The 21,634-nt window shown below is 39.1% G+C and overlaps 1 protein-coding gene and 1 long non-coding RNA gene across 5 annotated transcripts in view; one reads left to right on the top strand and one right to left on the bottom strand.

The window, feature by feature from the left end:
* Positions 1-710: 710 nt before the first annotated feature.
* On the top strand, positions 711-20,815 carry LOC110129486 (uncharacterized). Of its 2 annotated transcripts, none has more exons than XR_002311511.2 (3): positions 711-1,077; positions 7,974-8,165; positions 20,015-20,815. It is a non-coding gene; the product is annotated as an uncharacterized lncRNA (long non-coding RNA). The 2 variants fall into 2 exon arrangements; XR_002311510.2 differs by having other exon boundaries at positions 872-1,077; positions 8,070-8,165.
* Positions 10,690-21,634, bottom strand: part of IGF1 (insulin like growth factor 1) — a 78,433-nt gene continuing 67,488 nt past the window's right edge. For all 3 annotated transcript variants that reach the window (XM_020880850.2, XM_020880862.2, XM_020880864.2), the window contains exon 4: positions 10,690-17,264. In XM_020880850.2, coding sequence (XP_020736509.1) covers positions 17,205-17,264 — 60 coding nt within the window. In that variant the 3' untranslated portion in view covers positions 10,690-17,204. The remainder of the gene's footprint in view (positions 17,265-21,634) is intronic.

Genomic DNA, 21,634 nt, shown 5'->3' with positions numbered 1-21,634 from the left:
GAGAATAGCAAGTTTAGGGGAACAGGATTATGAAGACTTTCCCCATTTACTCTGATAATACAGCATAGAAATTAAGAGCAAGGCCTTTGGGGTCAGATAGGCCTGGGCTCACAACTGGTGTTGTGTTTTAGGGCATTTACTTCATCTCTCTGGACCTTGGGATCCCTATCTGCAAAATGGGTGTATTAATAGTATCTCCCACATAAGGTTGTTGGAATGATTAAATGTGACTATAGATGGACATGAGTTTGAGCAAGCTCCAGGTATTGGTGATGAACAGGGAAGCCTGGCGGTCTGCAGTCACTGGGTTTGCAAAGAGTTGGACACCACTGAGCGACTGAACTGAACTGACTAATACATGTGAGGTACTTAAGCGTTCATGGCAAATAGGCAGTACTCCCTCTATAACACTCTTCTATCCATTATTTTGAGAGGATCCCACAAGGATGCCCAATGTTCCTTCAGTTATAACATTCTTTGATTCTGTTAGTGTGTTAGATTTGGAAAACTGATATAGCATTAACGTACAGGTTAGATGGGAATGGGGAGATTTGTTGTTGTGTATTTGTTAAGTGTGTCCTACTCTTTGTGACCCCATGGACTGCAGCACACCAGGCTCCTCTGTCCTCCAGTATCTCCTAGAGTTTGCTCAGATGTATGTCCATTGAGTCTGTGATGCTATGAAACCATCTTATCATCCGCCATCCCCTTCTCCTTTTGCCGTCAATCTGTCCCAGCATCAGGCCGCTTCCAATGAGTCAGAAATGGGGAGATACGGAAGTGTACTGCAGCCACGGCCCTTAGCACACGGCTGTGGCCGTGCACCATTACTGACCCCACCCCCGTTACCCGGCAACGGTTACCCAGTACCATTGATAGTCCTGCTCCGCCATTGGTCCGTGCCTGTCAGGAGGCCCCTCCCCAAAGCAACCAGCTTCAATGAGCAACCGCGAGTGGTCCTCCTCAGTCACTGGTCAGGGCCACAGTGGGCCCCTCCCACAAGCAACGCTCTGTCCTTGAGCGACCATTAGTGGTCCCATCTGTTGGTGGGATAGTGGTCCTCAAGCAGAGAGTGAGGTAAGAGGCAGATCCCGACTTTCTCCCCTGGGGCCCCCAGCTCATCGGGCCCTGGGCCAGCAGGGGAACTGGTGTTTCAGGGAGCAGGCTGGGACTGCATGTTCCAGCAGCAGGCGGCCCGCTGGCCTTGGCCCAGGTCTTGAGGGAGCGGTGAACCTCTCTTCCATCCCTGTCTCTGTGCCTAAGGGCAGCAGAAGTCTACCTGGGTCGCAGTCTGTGGGACCTGGCCATCCCCCACCTCCCCTCCCCGTGGGGTGGCCTGTGGAGTCTGAGGACCAGTTGGGTCTTGGGCACTGCTACAGTTGGGCAGGGTCTGGGGACCTGGCCCGGAGGAAGCTGCCAACTGAGATCTGCCTCCTCTTAGTTAGGACTGGGCCATCGTGGGGTGAAGGCTGTGCCTCGGAACCTTGCCCTTTCTTGTTAGAACAGAATAACATTTGTTCAGTGGAGGTTTACAGGAACATCATTACCTGATTATGACCTGACCTCAAGAATAAAGGATCTGACAGGAAGAAGTTTACAACCCATGTGCCTCCCTCACCTTTCCTAGAAAAGGGCTTTGCTGAAAGCTTGTAGGGAGTTCAGGGGTTTTTAAGGCATGAGCTGAAAACCTCCTTGCAGGGCCTTGTTATAAATCTTTCTCTGCCCCAAAGTCGGAAGTTTTGGCATCGCTTGGCCTCATTGTTCATCGGGCACATGAACTTGTGTTTCAGTAACATGAGCAGCATGCAAGCTAAGTTGCTTCAGTCGTGTCTGACTCTTTGTGACCCTATGGACTGTAGCCCACCAGGCTCCTCTGTCCATAGGGTTTTCCAGGAAAAATACTGGAGTGGGTTGCCATGCCCTCCTCCAGGGGATCAAAACCATGTCTCCTGCATCTCCTGAATTGCAGGCAGATTCTTTACTGCTGAGCCACAAGGGAAGCCCAACAGGAGCAGAAATCACTAAATTATTCTTCGAGAGACATCAACAGTGGGATGAGAACAGAAGGGAGGGAGGGAATAGAGACCATGCTACAGAGGAAACATGACAAGACTTGGCAAATGGTGAGCTGTGAAAAAAAGGGACTAACTTGGAAAAGTTAGAACAGAATCATTAACAAAGGTAGGAAGGCCAACATATCAGCTTCCCAGGTGGCACTAGCGGTAAAGAATCCACCTGCCACTGCAGGAGATGCAAGAAATGAGGGTTCGATCTCTGGGTAGGCAAGACCCCCTGGAGAAGGAAATGGCAACCCACTCCAGTATTCTTGCCTGGAAATTTCCATGAGCAAAGGAGCTTGGCAGGCTACAGTCCATGGGGCTGCAATACAAAACACGTGTAATACACAGGAAAGCCAAAATACAGAGTAGCCTTGGGGAAAGGGAAAGACACCTTCAGTTTGAATTGAAGTACTAGCAATACTAGAAGTTAGGTATCAAGTAAAATCATACCTAGTATACAGTAAGTGCTCAATATCTATTGAATGTTTCGTAGATCTTCTGGGTAAGCACTGTCTGATAGAAATACAATGAGAGACACAAATGTAAGCCATGTGTCATTAAAAAATTTTCTAGCAGTCACAGGGAGGTGGGAGGGGGGATCGGGATGGGGAATACATGTAACTCCATGGCTGATTCATGTTAATGTATGACAAAACCCACTGAAATGTTGTGAAGTAATTAGCCTCCAACTAATAAAAATAAATGAAAAAAAAAGTAAAGAGAAACAGATGAAACTAATTTTGATAATATATTTTACTTAATGCCAAAATATTATTGTGACAACACTTAGTCAATATAAAAATACCAAAAACACTAATATATTTTCATGCTTAGTCTTTGAAATCTAGTACATGTTTTATACCTACAGCATATCCCCATTTCGACCTGTTCTCCAGGGGCTGCTGTACTGGACAGTTCTAGGTGGAGGTGATTGTCAGGCAGTGGGTTATAATGACTGAATTCCAGAAAGGAGATCAGTCTAACATTGTCTTCATGGCAGAGAAAGCCAGATGACAGGGCGGGCTCTGTTAAGGGAGAGAATGCTAGAGGAAAAGTGAACCCAAGGCAAAATGGGATAGTAATTCGTTTTGTAAGAATTTGACTTCTCCATTGGATTGCTTGGCCCCAGAAAAGAGATGAATTAGTAATACTGATTCAATCCGTTTTCTTGAATTGCCCTCTTGTTTTCTCTACTATTTGAAAGTATCTTCTTCATATATTTGTCTACTGTTCACCTTCCTCTTATTATAATGTAAGTCTTTTTTGTTCATTATTATATTCCCAGGATAGTATTGCTCATACATTAGGGCTCAGTAAATACCTGGGGGTTAAAATCCAAATCTCTGCCTTCAGAGATTTACAATATGATTGACAGACAAGTGTTCCATAGAAGAAAAATTAACATCATGATAGATTATTAGAGAATTAAAGTCCTAATGAATAGTGCTGCTAACGTGAGGTTCAAGAGTTCAAAAGAGATAGATCTGTAGGGTTTCAAGTAGCCTAGAAAGACAGAAATGAAATATGCACTGTGTCTTTAATGGTATCTAGCCTTTGGATATTTAGAAAAGAGGGGCATATGCAAAGATGGGGATGAATAGAAATAGTTTAGCTGTAATAGATTTTGGGAAAATGTAAGATATCAAGTTGTAACTAGCCACTGAAGTTTCTGAGAAGGTGTACAAAGCAGAATTTTACAAATGGTCTATAAAATGGATCAGAGAAGCAAAAGCTGGTAGGCAGTTATTATAATATCCAGAAGGTGATGAGGTTTGGATTGTGGTGATGCTTCTGGCGATAGGCAGGAGAAGAGATATGAGAGATGTTTGAATAAAGGCCTTAATGAATTTTGTTTTGGACTAAATATGCATTGGATGGTCAAATGTGTTGCTAAGGACAGCGCCAAGTGTCTGAACTTGGTTGACTGAGTGATGGTGCCATAAACTGAAAGTTCCAAATGGTAAATTCCTTTCAGGGGTGGGGGCTGAGGGAGGAAAATGGTTGAAGTCAAAATGATGGAAGGTATCCAAGTGGAAATTTCCAGTAAGCCTTCAAATGACTAAGGGATTCAGAAAATGTAGGCACTTTCCAAAACGTCTGTTCTTTTTGCCTATATACAAAGTGTTTACTTTATGTGTTTCCCTGTGGCTCTGTTGATTACATTCTTAAGTGTGGTTTGAAGCTCCTCTGGCTTCAAACTTGTATTTGTTTTGGGCATGGTTGGAGTAGAGTGCTAATGAGCACAAGGTCATAGGTTTGATCCCCAGAAGGGCCAGTTCATTTCATGGAGAGGAGAGTTGTGTTCCATGGTTCACAGACCTTACCCTTAATCCTGTCTGCCTGTCTCTAAACTATGCAGCATGGGTCCCCAGGGGGCCCAGTGAGAAAGTGTGAGTGGTTGTTTGCAAATCATTAAAACTACTGGAAGAATGGCTCCACGTGGATTTATCTGGGGTGCTCCTTCAAAAAGCTTAGTCTTCCTTCCTCCCTCAGCTCGTGGGACAGAGATCAGATTTTCAGAGGCAATAGCCCGACCAAATGCACATGGAACTGTCCTGTTGATGGCCACCCACATCTGTTTCCCACATTCATTTACTTCTTAGGTAAAAGGCAGTGTACCGATCCAGGAATATGTGGTACTTCAGTGCAAGAGTTTACTTATGAGTTTTGGAGTTTTATCTGTTTGACTTTTAGAAATGGCTTATTAATACTATACAAATAAACCCTGGAGGGCTTGAACATGCCCCAGAGCCTCTAAGCAAACCTTTCACTGCCTGATTTTCCTTATCTTATCCAGCTGCTTTTAGCTTGCTATGTATTCTTTCTGGGAAATACAACTCTACAGTCAGAATTCTTGCAATGATCATACAAGGAAACAGCATAGAATGTGCTGTGTTTAAAAGAGTGATGGTCTCCACAGACAGCCGCTGGGCAAACCCACAGAAGGCATCTTCCACAGAAGTGTAGAGTTGCCAGCATTTGCTGGGATAGCATCTGAGGTCTGTTTCTGTGGATACTGCATTTTCAAAAATCAATCCCAGAGATTCTCAAGTTGCTTTTCCAGTGACTGATACACCCCCTGGGTCCTGCAGGAGCAACCCCAAAGAGGATTCGGAATAATGTTACACATACAACGAAAGATAAAAAATAAATTCTCACAGCTTAAGAAGGACTTGAAAATATATTCTCTTCTCTTTCAGGGATGTGTTTGCCTCGTGAGGAATATTTCTATTATTTGATATTAGGGAAAATGGAAAAAACTGAGAATTAAGAGACCAGACCATCTAATATCATTTAACAGCAATTGCTAAGAATAATCGTAATGACTTAGAAGAATATGGATTGTAACAAATATGACTAAAAGTAAAAGGCAGAATGATTGAAGTTGTGTGCTGAAAAAGCCAGTAAAACTGGTTGAGAAATTATTGAAAAATACAAAGCCAATGGAGATTTTGCATGATGACAAATAACTGGCTTATTTGCATTGTTTCTTTGAATTACTTAGATTAAATGTTTTGGTATTATTTAGGAAGGGCCTGAAAATAGCATATAAATAGTTAAAAATCATTATATGGAAAATCTGTAGCTGTGCTGACTGGGATGGGCTGGGCTAGGGAGAGGAAAGAGAAGGGATTAAAGTGACACAGCAAGAAAATGCTAGACTTGAACGTTTACATTTGCTTTTGTAGTATAAGGATTTTTTTTTTTTTTTTTTTGGCTCAAACATTATTTTCCCCCTGAAATGTTACGTCAGAGTAAAATTAGGGGAGGAGGTGGTCACTTGTTCAGAATAGTTGGGACCATGAGTCAGAATGTGTATGGAAAAGGGTGTGACAAAGCCAATGGGGAGAATTGTGCCTTAAGTATCTTATATCCTTAATAAGTACTGTCATTCCTAATAATAATAATAGAAGTAGTGACAGCAGAATTATCAGCAAGAACTGAGGAGCAGACTAGTGCTGGACTGTGCCAGAGTTTTCAACCGTAGAAAAACCAAAAAGATGAAAGGAATGAATGGAGATGATGTGATGTTTTCCATAAAGATTAATTTATTAAATTTAAGAAACTGCTCTTAAGTCTGAGATTATATTCATGTCATGTTTTCAGATGATTCCCTTTGAATCACACGGTGGTAGTGATTGGTTTTTTAAAATGTCCTTACTTTAACCAGATAAAGACTTTGCCATCCTATTTCAGTTTCTTGAAAATTTTACTCTTATTTTTGGAAATTTTACAATTTTGAGAACCCTAGAAATTTAGGAACTGTTACATGATAGTGTTTAATCCTCAAATAGCAGTAAGAGGTAGATACTGTTGTTGTTGTTGTTAATACCATTTTAGAAAAGAGGGAACTGAGCCTCACAGAAGTTGTTTGTCTAGAGAACCCAGCTAGAAGGGTCAGAGCCACAATACACACCCACATCTGCCTGATTTTAGCACGCATGCTTCTTACCTCTGTGTGATTCCTGTGGGTATTAGTTAAGGTCCAGAGAGGGGAGCAGAAATGATTCTAGGTATTTTAATCAGAGGATATTTAGTACAGGCGATGGGAGCAATAAGTAGTCAAATAAGAGAAGGGAGTCAATCTAGAGAGTAACAAAATCAGGAAGTCACTACCCTCTCTAGAGCTAGGGAGACACAGAGAGGAAGTCATGTTCCCATCTGAGAAAAACCATGTGGATGGATCTAGGTCCACCGGGGGGATAGTGTGCTGCTCCAGGTGGGAGGCCAAGGCTGCAATTACTGCTGAAGATGCTACCTGAAGCAGAGAAAAAAGGGAGGAGACACCTGGCTTCTCCCTTCTTCCTGATCTCTATTGCTGTTGGTGCCTCCTGTTAGCCAAACCTACCTGGAAATCAGAGCAACAGGAGCTAGAAAATGTGAAACAGAGCAGATAAATAGAATGTTGGGAAATGGATATGAAAGCATTCTGGCATACATATATATTAAATTATTTCACTGTCTCTTTTATTACTGCAGTGAAGACTAGAGATACCAGAAGAGACTTTTCAATATTAACTAAGAGAATGGCTCAGATGGTAAAGAATCTGCCTGCAATGCAAGAGACCCAAGTTCAGTCTCTGGGTCGGCAAGATCCTCTGGAGAAGGAAATGGTTACCCACTTCAGTATTCTTACTTGGAGAATTCCACGGACAGAGGGGCCTGGCAGGCTACTGTCCAAGGGGTCGCAAAGAGTCAGACCTGACTCAGCAACTACACTTTCACTTCAGGAAAGGAATGGAAATGTTTCCATTTCCAAAAGATCTTTAAAGGAGAGAGAGAGACAGAAAAAGACAAAAAAGTAGGGAGAGAATATTGGTCCTGGAGTAACCCTATCCGAATATTTTAGATTCTAGAAGAGTGGCTGAATTAGAAGATCTGGGCCAAATAAGGGGTGGGAGTACAATCCTGAGGATGATTTCTGCCTCTCTTACTGCTGTCTCCTTCCCTCTCTAGGAGGACACTTTCCCCATCTCTGTTTGGATCACATCTTTTGGACACTTGGGTTTGGGAAGGAGAGGTCTGTGTTTGTAGGATGGAATGGAGGATTCAGCCACAGCACTCATGTAGAGAAGTTGCTGTGAATACAGACTATGAATCCCCCAAATTTCCATTTGGAGAGCCTCTCCCCAGTGTTCCCTCTAGTGGAGGAGTTTGGGGACTAGTGGGAGCCAATGACTTCAATAAATGCAGTAGAGTTGGAAAGTCATAGGACAGTTACTCTTAACTTGCCTGGTAGTAACCATTATAAAGAGAAACCTCCCTTCTAGGCCACATTTCCGACCTTGTTTGAAGTCCAAGGTCAAATTTTACTTCTGATGTATTGCTGCTATTGTCTCAAATCCAATTTACATCTGTTTCTGTTTTCAGTGATTGCTTTATTCTTTTCCAAATCATCTCATCCCATCACAGGGTGAAGGAAAGAACATTTAGAAAACAGATGTTGTATCAACAATAACCATTATCCTTTATTGGATCCCAAAGAGGTTTATCTTTATCCATAAACAGGTGAGGAAGATACAAGCTTTCAGCTCAGCTCTACACTTAAATGCCTCACTGGGAAGAGGGCAAAGGCTCTGCCATCCGTCTATCATCATGACTCCGGTAGGATCATAATTGTTGTATTCAGCCCTATCATACCCAGAGCTCTCCTTTTTATAGCAAACATTTTATGATATACTCTTTAATATCCCAAAGTGAAATTCATAGATAATATGTACACAAGTTCAGCAAAAATAAAAGTGATGCCTGAAATGTAATATAAAGTAGAATGAAAATAGTTTGTAGCAAAATAACATGCATTGCAAGATAGAAATGCTAAGGCTCAATTCTATTAGAAAACATAGTGGTCAGATATTCACCCCATGTGGAAAATTATGAACATGACAGCTGCAAGACGACTGATACAGGCAGAGAATGAAGAGATTCAAATAGCACAGTTAGCATTGCCATCAGTGATGCTTTTTCTGGAACAGTGGGCAATGTTTGATAAAGTTCCAAATGAAATACGTTACCACCTTCCACTTAGTTTACAATGGTAGCATTCCTGGAAAATTCAGTTTATGTTAAAATCATGCTTAGGTAATTATAAATAGGTTTTATCATTTGCATGAAGTGTCTGGAACTCTAACCTCTGCCCAATAAATATCCATAATACCCCCTAATCATTGTGACTGACAACCCCAAATGTCCCTGCACATTTCTAAAATGCCATCTAGGACTAGAACTATACCCACTGGGAATCCCTAGAGTGGGATAATTAAGGCCTTTTTGAAAGACAGGGATATAGAAACTAGGAACATGGACTCTGGGAGTCCACATTTTTGTCTGTGGAAGCCTTGCTTCAACCATGTTTCTTGAGACCTTACTGACTTTGACAAAATATCACGAGAACAGGAGGTGTATTGTTGCCAGAGCTCTTGGTAAGATTCTTTGTGATCAGTTTCTAGTTTTAGTTTTTTAGAGATAGTTTATTTCTGCTGTGTAAGGACTCAAGAATACCCTTCCTGGCTGAGACTGATTTACCCTTGGGTATTACCTGCATGATGGGAAGGGCTATCACAGAATGACACTGGGATGTGGACTGTGGAGGAATGGCTGTAGGTAAGGTTAAAAGCCCGGTTAGACATATTGATTATTGAGCAGAAATGCTGATTTACCTTAAGTTCATATTCAAAAATAGTTTATCACTCAAACGTCCAATTAGCTCTATTTCTGCCTCGTACAATCAAATATGAACAAGAATGTATCAGTGTATGGAACTGTCTTCATGTCTGGATTGGGGCATGAATGATGAAGTAGTGAAAGCACATGTTTTGATGTCTTCAAACCCAGCTTCAAGGCTGCTCTGCCTGTCTCTGACCTTCAGCAAGTTAAATAATGTCTTTGAACCTCCATTTCCTCATGTGTATAATAGGGTTCATAATAGTGCCAAACTCATAGGGTTTTTATAAAGACTAATGATAAAATATAGGTGAACCACTTAGTGTAATGACTGATCCATAGTTAGTGCTCAGCAAATATTAACCATTGTTGGGGTGGTGATAATTTGTCACTCACACAGATCTTATAGGAAGGAAAAATATAGTTTTTAAAAAGAGACTATAATTTGATTTTGATGATCTTGAAAGAAGGCAATTCTTTTGTTTAGGAAAGAAACAAGTTTGGGGCATATGCAATGATAAAAGGCGAGCTGGCCTGCCCCCCTTCCCACTATGGGCAAAGCTGTGGTGGAGAACTGTAGTAGAATTTTCTTGCACGTTCTTTCAAGAGGAGAAGATGAAGGGTTGGATAGGAAGTAGTTTCTGGGAGAGTTTATAGAAGAGAGGAAGGGAACTTACTAACATGACAGTTATGTTTGACGTCTTTCTGCCCTCTGATTTCACCATCCACAAAACTTCTAATGAAAAGGCTGCCCAGATGAGCCACACACATGTCACATCTGTACACAGTACACTTAGAAGCTTATGGTCACAGGAGGCGTGATGCTGAGCACAAGCAGAAGGAGGAGGTTTAGTCCTTCCGTTGGTCCTAGGCAGAACCATGGGGACTCTGAATGAGTGAAATTGGGCGTAAAGGTGAGCCCCATGTGGGAAAATGATACAGGGAACTTTAGTAATATTATTAGTTCCTTAAAATCAAGTGCAAAACTTGTGAGCCTTTTTACATTTAGGTAAATTTCCCAATAATTCACGGAGGGTTTAAGTAAAGGGAAACAGAATGAGATGCTTTCAAACAACAAGAGGGAAATTGTCAATACTAATTTCCACCTGGTGCTTCCACAAATGCTACTGTGATATTCACAGTGTCTATTCAGTAAAGAATTAGATTTATGGGAACAAAAATTCAGTGTTAAGAGATCACATTCTTATAACATCTCTCCACATGGGAGTGTATTAAACGCTGCTTGTATATTATGTACCCTGCGTGATAGAAAAGTTTTTCCCCAATGCTTTGTGTCATGGGTTATAACTCACTGTTGGATTACAGTGAGTGGGATGGCTTACTTAAAACTGCTTTATTGTTAATGCGTCTATTGTACCATTCATACATCTCTTACATAGTTTATACAAGTTCTTTGTAACATTTATTTTTAAATATAACCTGTAAATTTTGTAAGATATCTCCATTCTGGTGTATGATTAGTTTTATTTTCTGGGTAAGTTTTCATGTTTTATTTGCTGCAATGATCTTAATAAAAATGCTACATTACAATAGAATTCTTAAGGAATGACACATTACACCAACATTGTCCAAAAGAACTAATTAATCAAACATGATTAATTTTAATGTAACTACTAAAGAAAGATATATCATTTTATTATGACGCTCTAGCCATACATTTTCAAAATATGCTTATTAAACAGTAAATGTCAGATAATGATTCAGTTAGTTACATTTTTAGAAGTCATTAGGATCGATATTCCTCTGCCATAAATGAATTGAATAATAATTTCAAATACAGAGTTAATTTAATAAAAAATATGTTTTGAACTAAGACAGATATAATGAATGACCAATCATTATTTTCTGGTTTCAGAGTAGCAGGGAAGATTAATTCAGTGTCTGTAATTTACTTATCACACTTGGCCTATAAATGTGATATAAACAAATGAAGCAAAACACATGATGTAATCCCAGGTTTCAACTTCATTAGCTCTTTCAGCGAAAAGAGATCTGACATAGTACTTGGGGCCTTTGTATAAACTGAATACAAGCTGCATGATGTTTGAAAGTTTTTTATATTTGAATAGACATTTTAATAATACACAGACACAGATAAGAGATGTGAGTAGGTGGCTTGAGGTTTCAGAGTCCCTCCTGCAGTGTGTTTAGCAGCAGGTACAAGATAAATACCAAAAAAAAAAAAAAAATCAGATTAAGGGATTAACAGTAGTGATTTTGCTATGGGTAGGTGAGTGGGGCCAGTGGGTGGTTTGGAAGGGATTTTTGAGCTCTTCTTTCATTTTTCCTACTTTTACATCAGTGCATTTAGGCCTGGACAATTAAAAAAAGGCATATCCTAAGGAGAATGAAGGCCATTTGAAGGTGACAGGTGAGATTCAGTAGGGGTTAAATAGGAGAAACTATATCTTAATTTACATTTCAATTGGGTTTGTGTTCTCTTTTTAAGTGATTTTTTTTCTTGAAAGACCTTATCAATGACAGCTGAAGAATGAGGAGAAATGGAGACCATGTTTAAGATCAATGTGGCTTCATAAATTAAGAAAACAGGTGAAATGTATGTTTTAAAAGAGGTCCCTTTCATTTCAGGGTTTCAGTTTGGTCAGTCCTCTACAAAATTTTGAGACAGATACTAAATGAATAAGGACTAAGAGGAAAAAAAGAGTTTGAAAACTTCCCTGGGCCTCCGTCTCATCTATGAGAGGTTCTCTACAAAAAGTATTGCTCCAGATTGGATTTGATTGTTTAAATTTGTGTCTTTATCCTGTACCACACGCACTTAAAGCTCAGACAGTCATCTCATCTCCTTTTTTTTTAAATAGAAATCACACAAAAAAGATATCTATGTATCAGTTTCTAATACCTAACAGAAAAGTCTTTTAAAATATTAACATAGCAATAAGCAAATATGTACTATAGGATTAAACTAGCATCAAAAACAAACAAACCCAAAACAAAGAACCAACAAAATTTTCTTTTGTTTTCTGTCCCTTTCAGACTTTGGATTTTACGAGCATTGCAGGAGAGGGGCATGAAGAATCACACTTATTTTATTTTAAAATTTAAAAATAAATGATGCCATAATGATGCATAAATCAGATTATTCTTTCAAAAACATTGATGGGAAAGCCCAGGTGATTTGAAGGGAAATGCTCTTTCTTATGAAGAGAACCAAATAGGATCTGTCTCTAATAAATTAGTACAATCTTTTAAGATTAAAAATAGCAAACACATTTTTAAATAGTCTGATTATAGCTTCAACAAGTCAAACATACATTTCTATCTAGCCTATAGTTTTAAAGAATCAGTCTATATGGGTTTAACTTATCATCCCTTATTCCAATATAAAAAAAGAAGAAAACAACAAGTCATTTTTGAACATTAAGATATTCATAAAGACTGTATAAAGTAAAAACAAAAACAAAAAAATCTTCACAGATTGTTAGCCATCTCTTTCAACGATTTCTCATAAATTCTTCTCTGTCCTTATCAGTAGATAACCCCCATCTCAGAAGGAAATACTTTCCAACACTTCCCAATGAGATCAGTGATTGCTTTTATGAGAGCTACTGCTCTTTGAGATGTTTAGGTGAAGGGAGAATATCTTCTATTAAACCAGTCGACGCCAAAGAACTACTCAAGGGGGATGTGGCAGAAGCTATTTTTAGCAGGTGAATCTATGCATTTTTCTCTTTGTTTTTATTTTCTCCACTTGCTGAGTATGTTTTAGAGCAGAGAGTACACACACACACACACACACACACACACACACAAATCAATGAATAACTCAATCATCTTTTCAATTCTGCCATTTGCCTATAAGGTCTTTTTTTTTTTTCTTTTTTCTTTCCCTTCTATACTCCATGCTCCTGAATCAAACAACATGTTCAGATTGGATAATATATTGCTAATTTTGTTGAGTTTGAGAGCCAACAAAACAATGGAGACTTCTAACTTAAAACAATTTTTATCTTCAGCCCTTGCACCCCCAAACTCACAATTTGGTGAAGAGTACACTACTTGCAAGTGATAAAAAGTTGAAAGGTGGTGGTGACTAGACATAATGCTATTTTCTTATGCCATCTAGCTATAGAATTGTTGTTTTCATACTTTAAAAAAATATGTCTATGCTTTCTTTTTTTTCTTTTTTTCTTTTTTTTTTTTAGTCAAGTACTTTCTTAAAGAAACATTAGCACCACATTGGCATAGCTGGCCAAACAATAAATGGGAAAGCAAAATGTGCTACATCTTCCATTTTAAAGCATTCTCCCAAGTGCATAAACTAGTAACAGAAACCCTGAAGCCACAGTGCATGAGATGGTTTCATCTACACAAACATTGACATTACAAGGAGGGGAAGGAATCTTCCGGGACACCAGGCTTTTTTTTTTTTTTTAAAGATTTTTCAAAGAAGCGATTTCTTCTCAATATTCCATTGGACTCTTAGGATGAGTGTGTGTGTGTGTGTGTAGGGTGAGTATTGGGAGAGTTTTCCCTTATCTCTAGAAGAGTGGATTCTAATGGAAAGGTGCTTTCACTTTTTTAGTGGGTCTTCTTCATTTTAAAATGTTCTAATAATACAATTATACTATTTGGGGAACTGGGAATGGACATTTGACATAGGTATTGTGTTGTCAATTAAACTGGAAATCAACCCATAAATTGAAAGTTCACTCTTACATGTACTTATAGTTCTTTTGCAAATATCTTGATATTGCCTCATCTTAAAATTCTAAAGTAAAGCTTACAAATTGAGCTGTAAGATTTTATGTGCTTCCTTCTGTCAATACTGGGTCATTCTGCTGTACTATATAGTGATCAGCCGGGTTTTGGAATTGACAGCAATTTGACTTCTAGTTTTAAATCATTTGAAAATAAGACAGTGGGTTAGCATAATTAGCTAATTTTTAACTAGCTGATTTATGATACAGTTGAATAGGACTATGTGTTAGAAAAATTAAGAAAAGTAATATGGCTTTCCATATTTAAGCTTTTCTCACTGGGGTATTTTTGGTTATGAATAGAATTATTAGTGAATCAAATAAGTCATAGACACTCTTAGAATTAACATATTCACCTATGTCTGGAAACATAAGTCTGTTGAAGGTTGCATGTAACATGTTATTGGTAGTCAGTAATTTAAAAAGGTATACACTAGGAATAAGAAATAAAAATCAGAAGTGCCATTTTGGGAAAATGGATCCATTTTCCCAGTGGATCCACAGAACCCATATGTCCAGAAAATAGATGAAGAGCAAAACCACCTATGGTTTCTTTTACATTGTCCATGGTGATCAGAACATAATTCAGCATGCTGGAGGTGCTGAATTCAAATAACACTGTGGACTGAGGTTAAAATACCAGTTGGCTGAAAGGGACATCCATTAAAGAGGCCTCTTTTTGCATAAGTTTGGAGATACAAGAAATCTCTTTTTTTCTGGCCTCTGAACCTTGAGGTGAACCAGTGGAATGAAAACTAAAGATGCTATTTTTGCTTTGCATGTACACTCTCCAAGAATAAAAGGGATATAATTTACATGAAATAATCAAGTCTGGTTGCTTTTTACCAAAAAATTCTAAGGCAGATAAAAAGATATGAATGATGAATGATTTGTTGTTTTAGTAAGAAAACCTTGATATATAGACAGGAAATATTTTTCTAGGTCAGCATGCACTTGTTCTATCACTGGGTTTTCTTGATACCAATTTTCAATTGAATGGATAAGATACATCCACAGAGGACTAGAAGCCACTCTTCTAAGCAGACAAGAGTTATGAGCTAGAAAATTTCTAGCTGTGAAAGAAACTTTTGTCTCTCAACTTGCAACTCTTGTTAAGCATGTTTTTGTGAAAAAAAAATTTAAAATATATGTTTATATATATACTTCCAAGGATAAGAACAAAATACATTCAGGAAAGTAAATTTGTGACTTTTTACTAGTTATTATTTCAGTATTTGAAATCTTGGGCTTAAAAAGAGGAAATAACTGTGGCTTTCAAAATGAATAGTCTCATTTATGATATTAAAATAAGTATTATTAGATTGGGTTTCCCAGGTGGCTCCGTGGTAAAGAATCTGCCTGCCAAGCAGAAGATGTGGGTTCGATCCCTGGGTTGGGAAGATCCCCTGGAGGAGGAAATGGCAACCCACTCCAGTATTCTTGCCTGGGAAATCCCATGGACAGAGAAGCCTGGTGGGCTATGGTCCACGGGGTCACAAAGAGTAGGACATGACTGAGCGACTAAACAACAACAAATTATTCGATTATTAGTAAATGCCTGGAAGAGTCAGTATGTGCTAACAAAAGGAGTAACCATTCTTTCACTTGTAGAAATCTGTTTTTCTCCTTCTTTCTTTTCCTTTCTCCATTTTCACTTTATATTTATAAATCCAAATGCAGATCAAAATCAAATTGTAGATGCAAATATTTCTATTTTGAAAAGTATTTTAAAAGGGATTGAACTGTTAGCTTTTAACAGATAGTTAGTTGGATAGCCTCACTGACAAGAACTGGCATGTCAAGAGCCTTCAGCTTATCAATTTTCTAGCTATGCTCTGAATGGGTTGTTTATAGAATTCTTTGCATCCTAGCAACTTAAGGGCTCTGATCTTGATGCCCTCATAGCAACTCAGGATAAAAATCTGGAGCTTTATCTTTTTAATCCTCATACCACCCCTGTGAGGTAGGTAGATTACATATTGCCCCCATTTTGCAGATGAGGAAACTGAGGCACAGAGAGGTGAAGTGACTTGCCCAAGGTCACACAGTGGTGAGTCCGTGGCAGAGTCATCAGATGTTTGTTTCTTCAGCGAGAATAAGAAACCAGGATTATTAAACTCCTAGCCTTCTGCTTTTTCTATTCCTCTCTGGACTCGCCAATCAAATTTGTATCAGTGGACTTTGTGTCTTATTTTTCTTGGAAGCCACAATTGGGGAGCTTCTCTTTCCCAAATGTTTGAGTTCTGAGTACCCTTCCCCTCTGTGTAACCTTTGGCTCCAGGCTTCCTCTTTAGTTTTGCTTTCACCTTTTACCGTTTTGGCCAGACTCTTTCATTTAACAAACTACAAAATAGCACCATTGTACTAAAAAACAGAGTTTTACATACTGTTTGATATATCCTGTATTATTGATATGCTAAATTTACATAGTGCTCTATATGGAAGAAATAAAAAGAGAGAAGTACTGATCAGGTCACACACTAACTCATCTCTTGAAGGAACCATTCAGAGTTTGAGACTTTCTATGCTTAAAACATACGCCTAAAATGATTGGCCTCAAAGTTGTAACTACTTGCATCTTTTAGCAAGATGTGGAAAAAATAAAGCTTTGTGTCTAAAATAAATGCATCCAACTTATATTTGGTACAAATGCCACAGATGGGATCTTGTGGGTTAAACACTGGTGTGCTACTTAACTGCTTGCTGCTGCTGCTTCGGAGGCCAAATTCAGCAAATATAAAGGTGATGGAGAATGGAGAGGGATAGAGGAACAAGATTTTCAGACACTGTAAAACAAACAGCCTGTGTTGCGTAGAAAGAAGTGCAAATAAAAAAAATTAATAAACCACTTAGACAAGCCTGCTGAATGAATGTCTCTAGCAGCCAAGATTCAGAGATAAATTTAGTGCAACTGGATCTATACAACACCCATGCATTTGTGGCTCTTGAGAGGCAGGGACTAAGATCTATATATATATTTTCTCTATAGAACATTATTGATAAAGGATCAACAGCAATCTACCAACTCCAGGGTCATTTTTGCAAGGTGCAAAGCTTTGAACAATCACTCCTAAAGACAATGTTGGAATGTTTACTCGTTTCACTGGGGGGAATGCCCATCTTCTGAAATGTTATCAAACTTGTTTTTGGTAGGTCTTCTGGTGTTTGACAGGTGACTTGTGCAGAGCGAAGGGTCCTGCCGGTGGCGCGTCATTCTTCACTCTTCGGGGAGGTCCTCCTACATCCTGTAGTTCTTGCTTCCCGCACTGCCTCTGCTTGTGTTCTTCAAATGTACTTCCTAAAAACACCAGAGAAAAAGTGACATCATTTTGATGAATTTTTATGTACCCAACCCATCTATTTCTAACATTGGGTCTCAACCTTCATACCTTATGTCTCACCAGTCAGGTTAATAGACACCTTGGGCCAGGGTTTTCTGAGAAAGACATAAACAAGTGGATGGCCTTGGGTTTTTCATTTAGACAGACCTCACTAAAGCTACTTCAATTTACCCTTGATGGCATGGGGACCACAAATTGCTTTGTAATCACACAAAAATATGTGTTTATGCATCTGCCACTATCACAAGTTCTTTGGCAGGAAGGGGATCCTTTAAAATCCAGTCTTCTGGCTTGGAACATCTTTTCCAAGTGAGAAAAAAAAATCATATGCTGGGATCATCCTCCATTGTTTTATTGCTTTCTGTTCTGTTTTAGTTTCTGTAAAAAGGAGATAATTTTTCATTTTTTTTCTTTTTCTCCTCTGGAGAGAGGCAGAGGTTTTGAAGTAGAATATTGGGAAGTTTTGTACCTGATTTGGAAACTACAAAATCACAGACATTCTGAGCTGTGCTCAAATCCTGGTTCCTCTATTTTCTAGCTATGTGAACTTGTGTAAGTGACAATCTCCCGTGTCTCAATTTCATCCATAAACTGCGATAATAATAGTTTCTACCTTTTAGAATTAAGGATTAAAAAATTAGAACATAAAATCACTTATAATAGGCCTTGAACACGTGAAAACTACATAAGTATTACTAATTGTTATTTACTATTATTATTATTCTTCAATATTTATTGGAAAGGAACTATTCTTGGATTAAACATTCTGGGTTCCTTGTTTTGGTGCTACCATTCACCTATCAACAACCATTCTGTTATCCAAGGAATACTGAGTTTTGCTTAGAATAGAAGCCCTACGATAATAGGGACATGTCTCTGCTCATTGTTACAGCTCCATGTCTACACCAGTGCCCAAAATATTTCAGGTACTCAATAAATACCTATTGGATGAATATAATGAACCCTCTGATAATGTGCAGGATCAAGTCATTATACTTCTTTTGTAATTATTATTTTATCCTTGAACATACTTAAATAGCAACATTTATTTAGACAAATAAGCTGCAAAATGAAATCCAGAAGGAAATGACATTTAGTTGCATAAACATCAGGTGCGGCTTCTCTTGATTTTCCTTCTAGTCAGGAAGGCCTGAGAGAAGGACGTAATGGATAACTATTGGTACAGAATGAGTTTTAAGGATTCCTTTTTCCCAGGAACATGTTCCATCCAGACCAAAACCAAGGTTCTCATCACAGGCACTGGAATCTCCAAATCTTTCCTTCTGGCTAAGGAAATGATCACTCTCCCTATCATTGTTAGACGTTTAAAGATCACTGTGAGGGACCTTGGAGATCATTCAGACCTGAGAATTGGAGAGGGTGAGAAGCTGAGGCAGAGTCAACCACTAATCACTGGAAATGATACCTGTTGACTCAGACCCATAGGGATTTGATCATTTTTCTTACACATATTTTCAGCTCTACCTGGAACATTAGAGTTATCACCAAGTCCTTTATAAAAGCAAGTTAGTACTTTGTACGTTGATGGTGTAAATAGTACCATTACATGCCAGTCAGGATGGCTGCTATCCAAAAGTCTACAAGCAATAAATGCGGGAGAGGGTGTGGAGAAAAGGGAACCCTCTTACACTGTTGGTGGGAATGCAAACTAGTACAGCCGCTATGGAGAACAGTGTGGAGATTCCTTAAAAAACTGGAAATAGAACTGCCATATGACCCAGCAATCCCACCCCTGGGCAAACACACCGAGGAAACCAGATCTGAAAGAGACCCGTGCACCCCAATGTTCATCGCAGCACTGTTTATAATAGCCAGGACATGGAAGCAACCTAGATGCCCATCAGCAGACGAATGGATAAGGAAGCTGTGGTACATATACACCATGGAATATTACTCAGTCATTAAAAAGATTTCATTTGAATCAGTTCTAATGAAATGGATGAAACTGGAGCCCATTATACAGAGTGAAGTAAGCCAGAAAGATAAAAGACCAATACAGAATACTAACGCATATATATGGAATTTAAAAAGATGATAATGATAACCCAATATGCAAAACAGAAAAAGAGACACAGATGTACAGAACAGACTTTTGGACTCTGTGGGAGCAGACGAGGGTGGGATGTTCTGAGAGAATAGCACTGAAACAAGTATACTATCAAGGGTGAAACAGATCACCAGCCCAGGTTGGATGCCTGAGACAAGTGCTCAGGGCTGGTGCACTGGGAAGACCCAGAGGGATGGGATGGAGAGGGAGGTGGGAGGGGGGATTGGGATGGGGAACACATGTAAATCCATGGCTGATTCATGTCAATGTATGGCAAAAACCACTACAATATTGTAAAGTAATTAGCCTCCAACTAATAAAAATAAATGAAAAGAAAAAAAAAAGAAAATATCTTATACCTCCTGAATAGAAGGAGGAAAACACCATTGTGTAAAAATGTTTATTAAATTATCTAGCTCAGTGGCCACTGAAAAAAAATCTTTGTGGGAAGAAGATGGGCATTCGTGTAGAAGAGCTTGAGATGCTATCTGTCTACAATCCTGGCACTTTCCCCTCTAATATCATACAAATTTTACCAGGTTCACTTGACATGCATTTGTTGCTCCGCAAAGCATCTGCTGTTAAGCTACCAGTAAAGTTTTTATTTCTAACCTTACACCTTATTCTGCTTCCTTACAGGAGTTCTCTGGAAAATGGAAGAAAGACATGCAGCGACAGAGTGGACATACTATTGTCCCAAACTCCTTGAAACATCTCTGTTCAGTTCTCAGTAGACACTGCTGACGGTATATGGCTCATCAAACCCCCATAATCACTATTTTTACGGATACTATTGCTCTATCAAACTAGTAACCAAATTAATTAACAGGACTAAAAATACCCTAATTTGGGTTTTAGCCTCTTTTTCTGTTTACAAGGCATGACAGCTTAGAAAAAGGATTTTAAAGAATCTGAATAAAGCCCATTCCAAGGAAACACTCCAGAATGAAATGGTTACAAGTAAAAAGAAAGCACGTGAGGTATTTAATCTCCAGTCTTCTTCTCAAGCCAAATTAATCACAAGCTTCCAGAAGAAAAAGTTCAGGTATCTTCCGTACCTCTCTCTTCACGTTCATGATCGCTGTAGCAAAAACGATTGAGGTTAGTTTGGCCAACCATATAGATCTTATCCCTTTCCCCAATTCAGAAACTCTTTCTTTTCTCTTAAAGCAGAAGTGTAAGGTGTAAAGTCTGAGTGGAGGGATCTTCTGGGCTCTTTCTTCTGGGTCTGTCTCGGCATCACAGCCAAGTCCTGGGCAGAAACTCGATAAAGCTGACACTGCTCCAAGTAGCATGGTTCCCATGCACACAGGCGTATGATGGAGGCCATTCAGAACCAGCTGGGATGTCGTCTGGTTTGCATTTGGCTCTCTTCCCAGGCTCTCACATGTGACTTCTTTGTTGCAGACAATGACAGTGACAAAACAAAAGCACTCAGGATTTAGTCTCATTGCATCTGTTGCTTTGCTCATTGTTTTAGTTTAATGACGCGGGCTCCCCTTGACAATGGGTGGCGAGTGGAGGCCTGCGAGGAGCAGCCGTCGGAGCTGGCATCCTCCCTCCTACAGTGCGCTTCTTGAAGGGGTTATGAAACTGTCCCACATTCAGCCAAGCAAAAACTTTTCACTTCAACAGCCTGTCCAAGACAAACAAACCAGCTAAAACCGTTTCTAGTATGCAACTAGACAGATTTTTTGAAAGGAAAACAGTAGTGAGTAAATACTGTTTCCTATTGACACCAAAGAAGGTAAGATTATTTACAAAAAAAAAAAAAAGTTGGTCCTCAAGCTCAGTGGGGTTGGCTAAGGAAACATACCCTCTGAAGGAAGGGTTAACTGACTCATGAGCGATAGGTTTGATAGAGGTTAACTTGTGATATACATTATTACACAGTGTACGCCATACACAGATATATAGGAAGTTGGAAAATGCCATGAAGGGATCATTCGCATTCCCCCATTATCTCTTGATGATCGTAGCTCTTAGTTCTCCAGTGGAAAACTGTCCACAAACTGTTTAAGTTCCCTGAGAGCTAACGACAATGGCAGTAATAGTTATCTTGATTAAAATTTGCACGCATTTTACAGTTTACACAGTAATCTCCGTGAATCCTCCCAACAACCTCAGGAGATGACGTTGTTTGCATTGGTATCATTCACAATCTGAGGCTCCTGAAGATTTAGTGACTTGCTTGAGGTCACATAGGAACAAATTGATAGACCTAGAACTAATAGTAAAACCACCTATTAGTTTCATAAA

This window comes from Odocoileus virginianus, chromosome 23 (genome assembly GCF_023699985.2).
Source record: "Odocoileus virginianus isolate 20LAN1187 ecotype Illinois chromosome 23, Ovbor_1.2, whole genome shotgun sequence".
Classification (NCBI taxonomy): domain Eukaryota; kingdom Metazoa; phylum Chordata; class Mammalia; order Artiodactyla; family Cervidae; genus Odocoileus; species Odocoileus virginianus.
The sequence above is the reverse complement of the archived record's forward strand: the minus strand, read 5'-3'. Positions and strand labels throughout refer to the sequence as shown.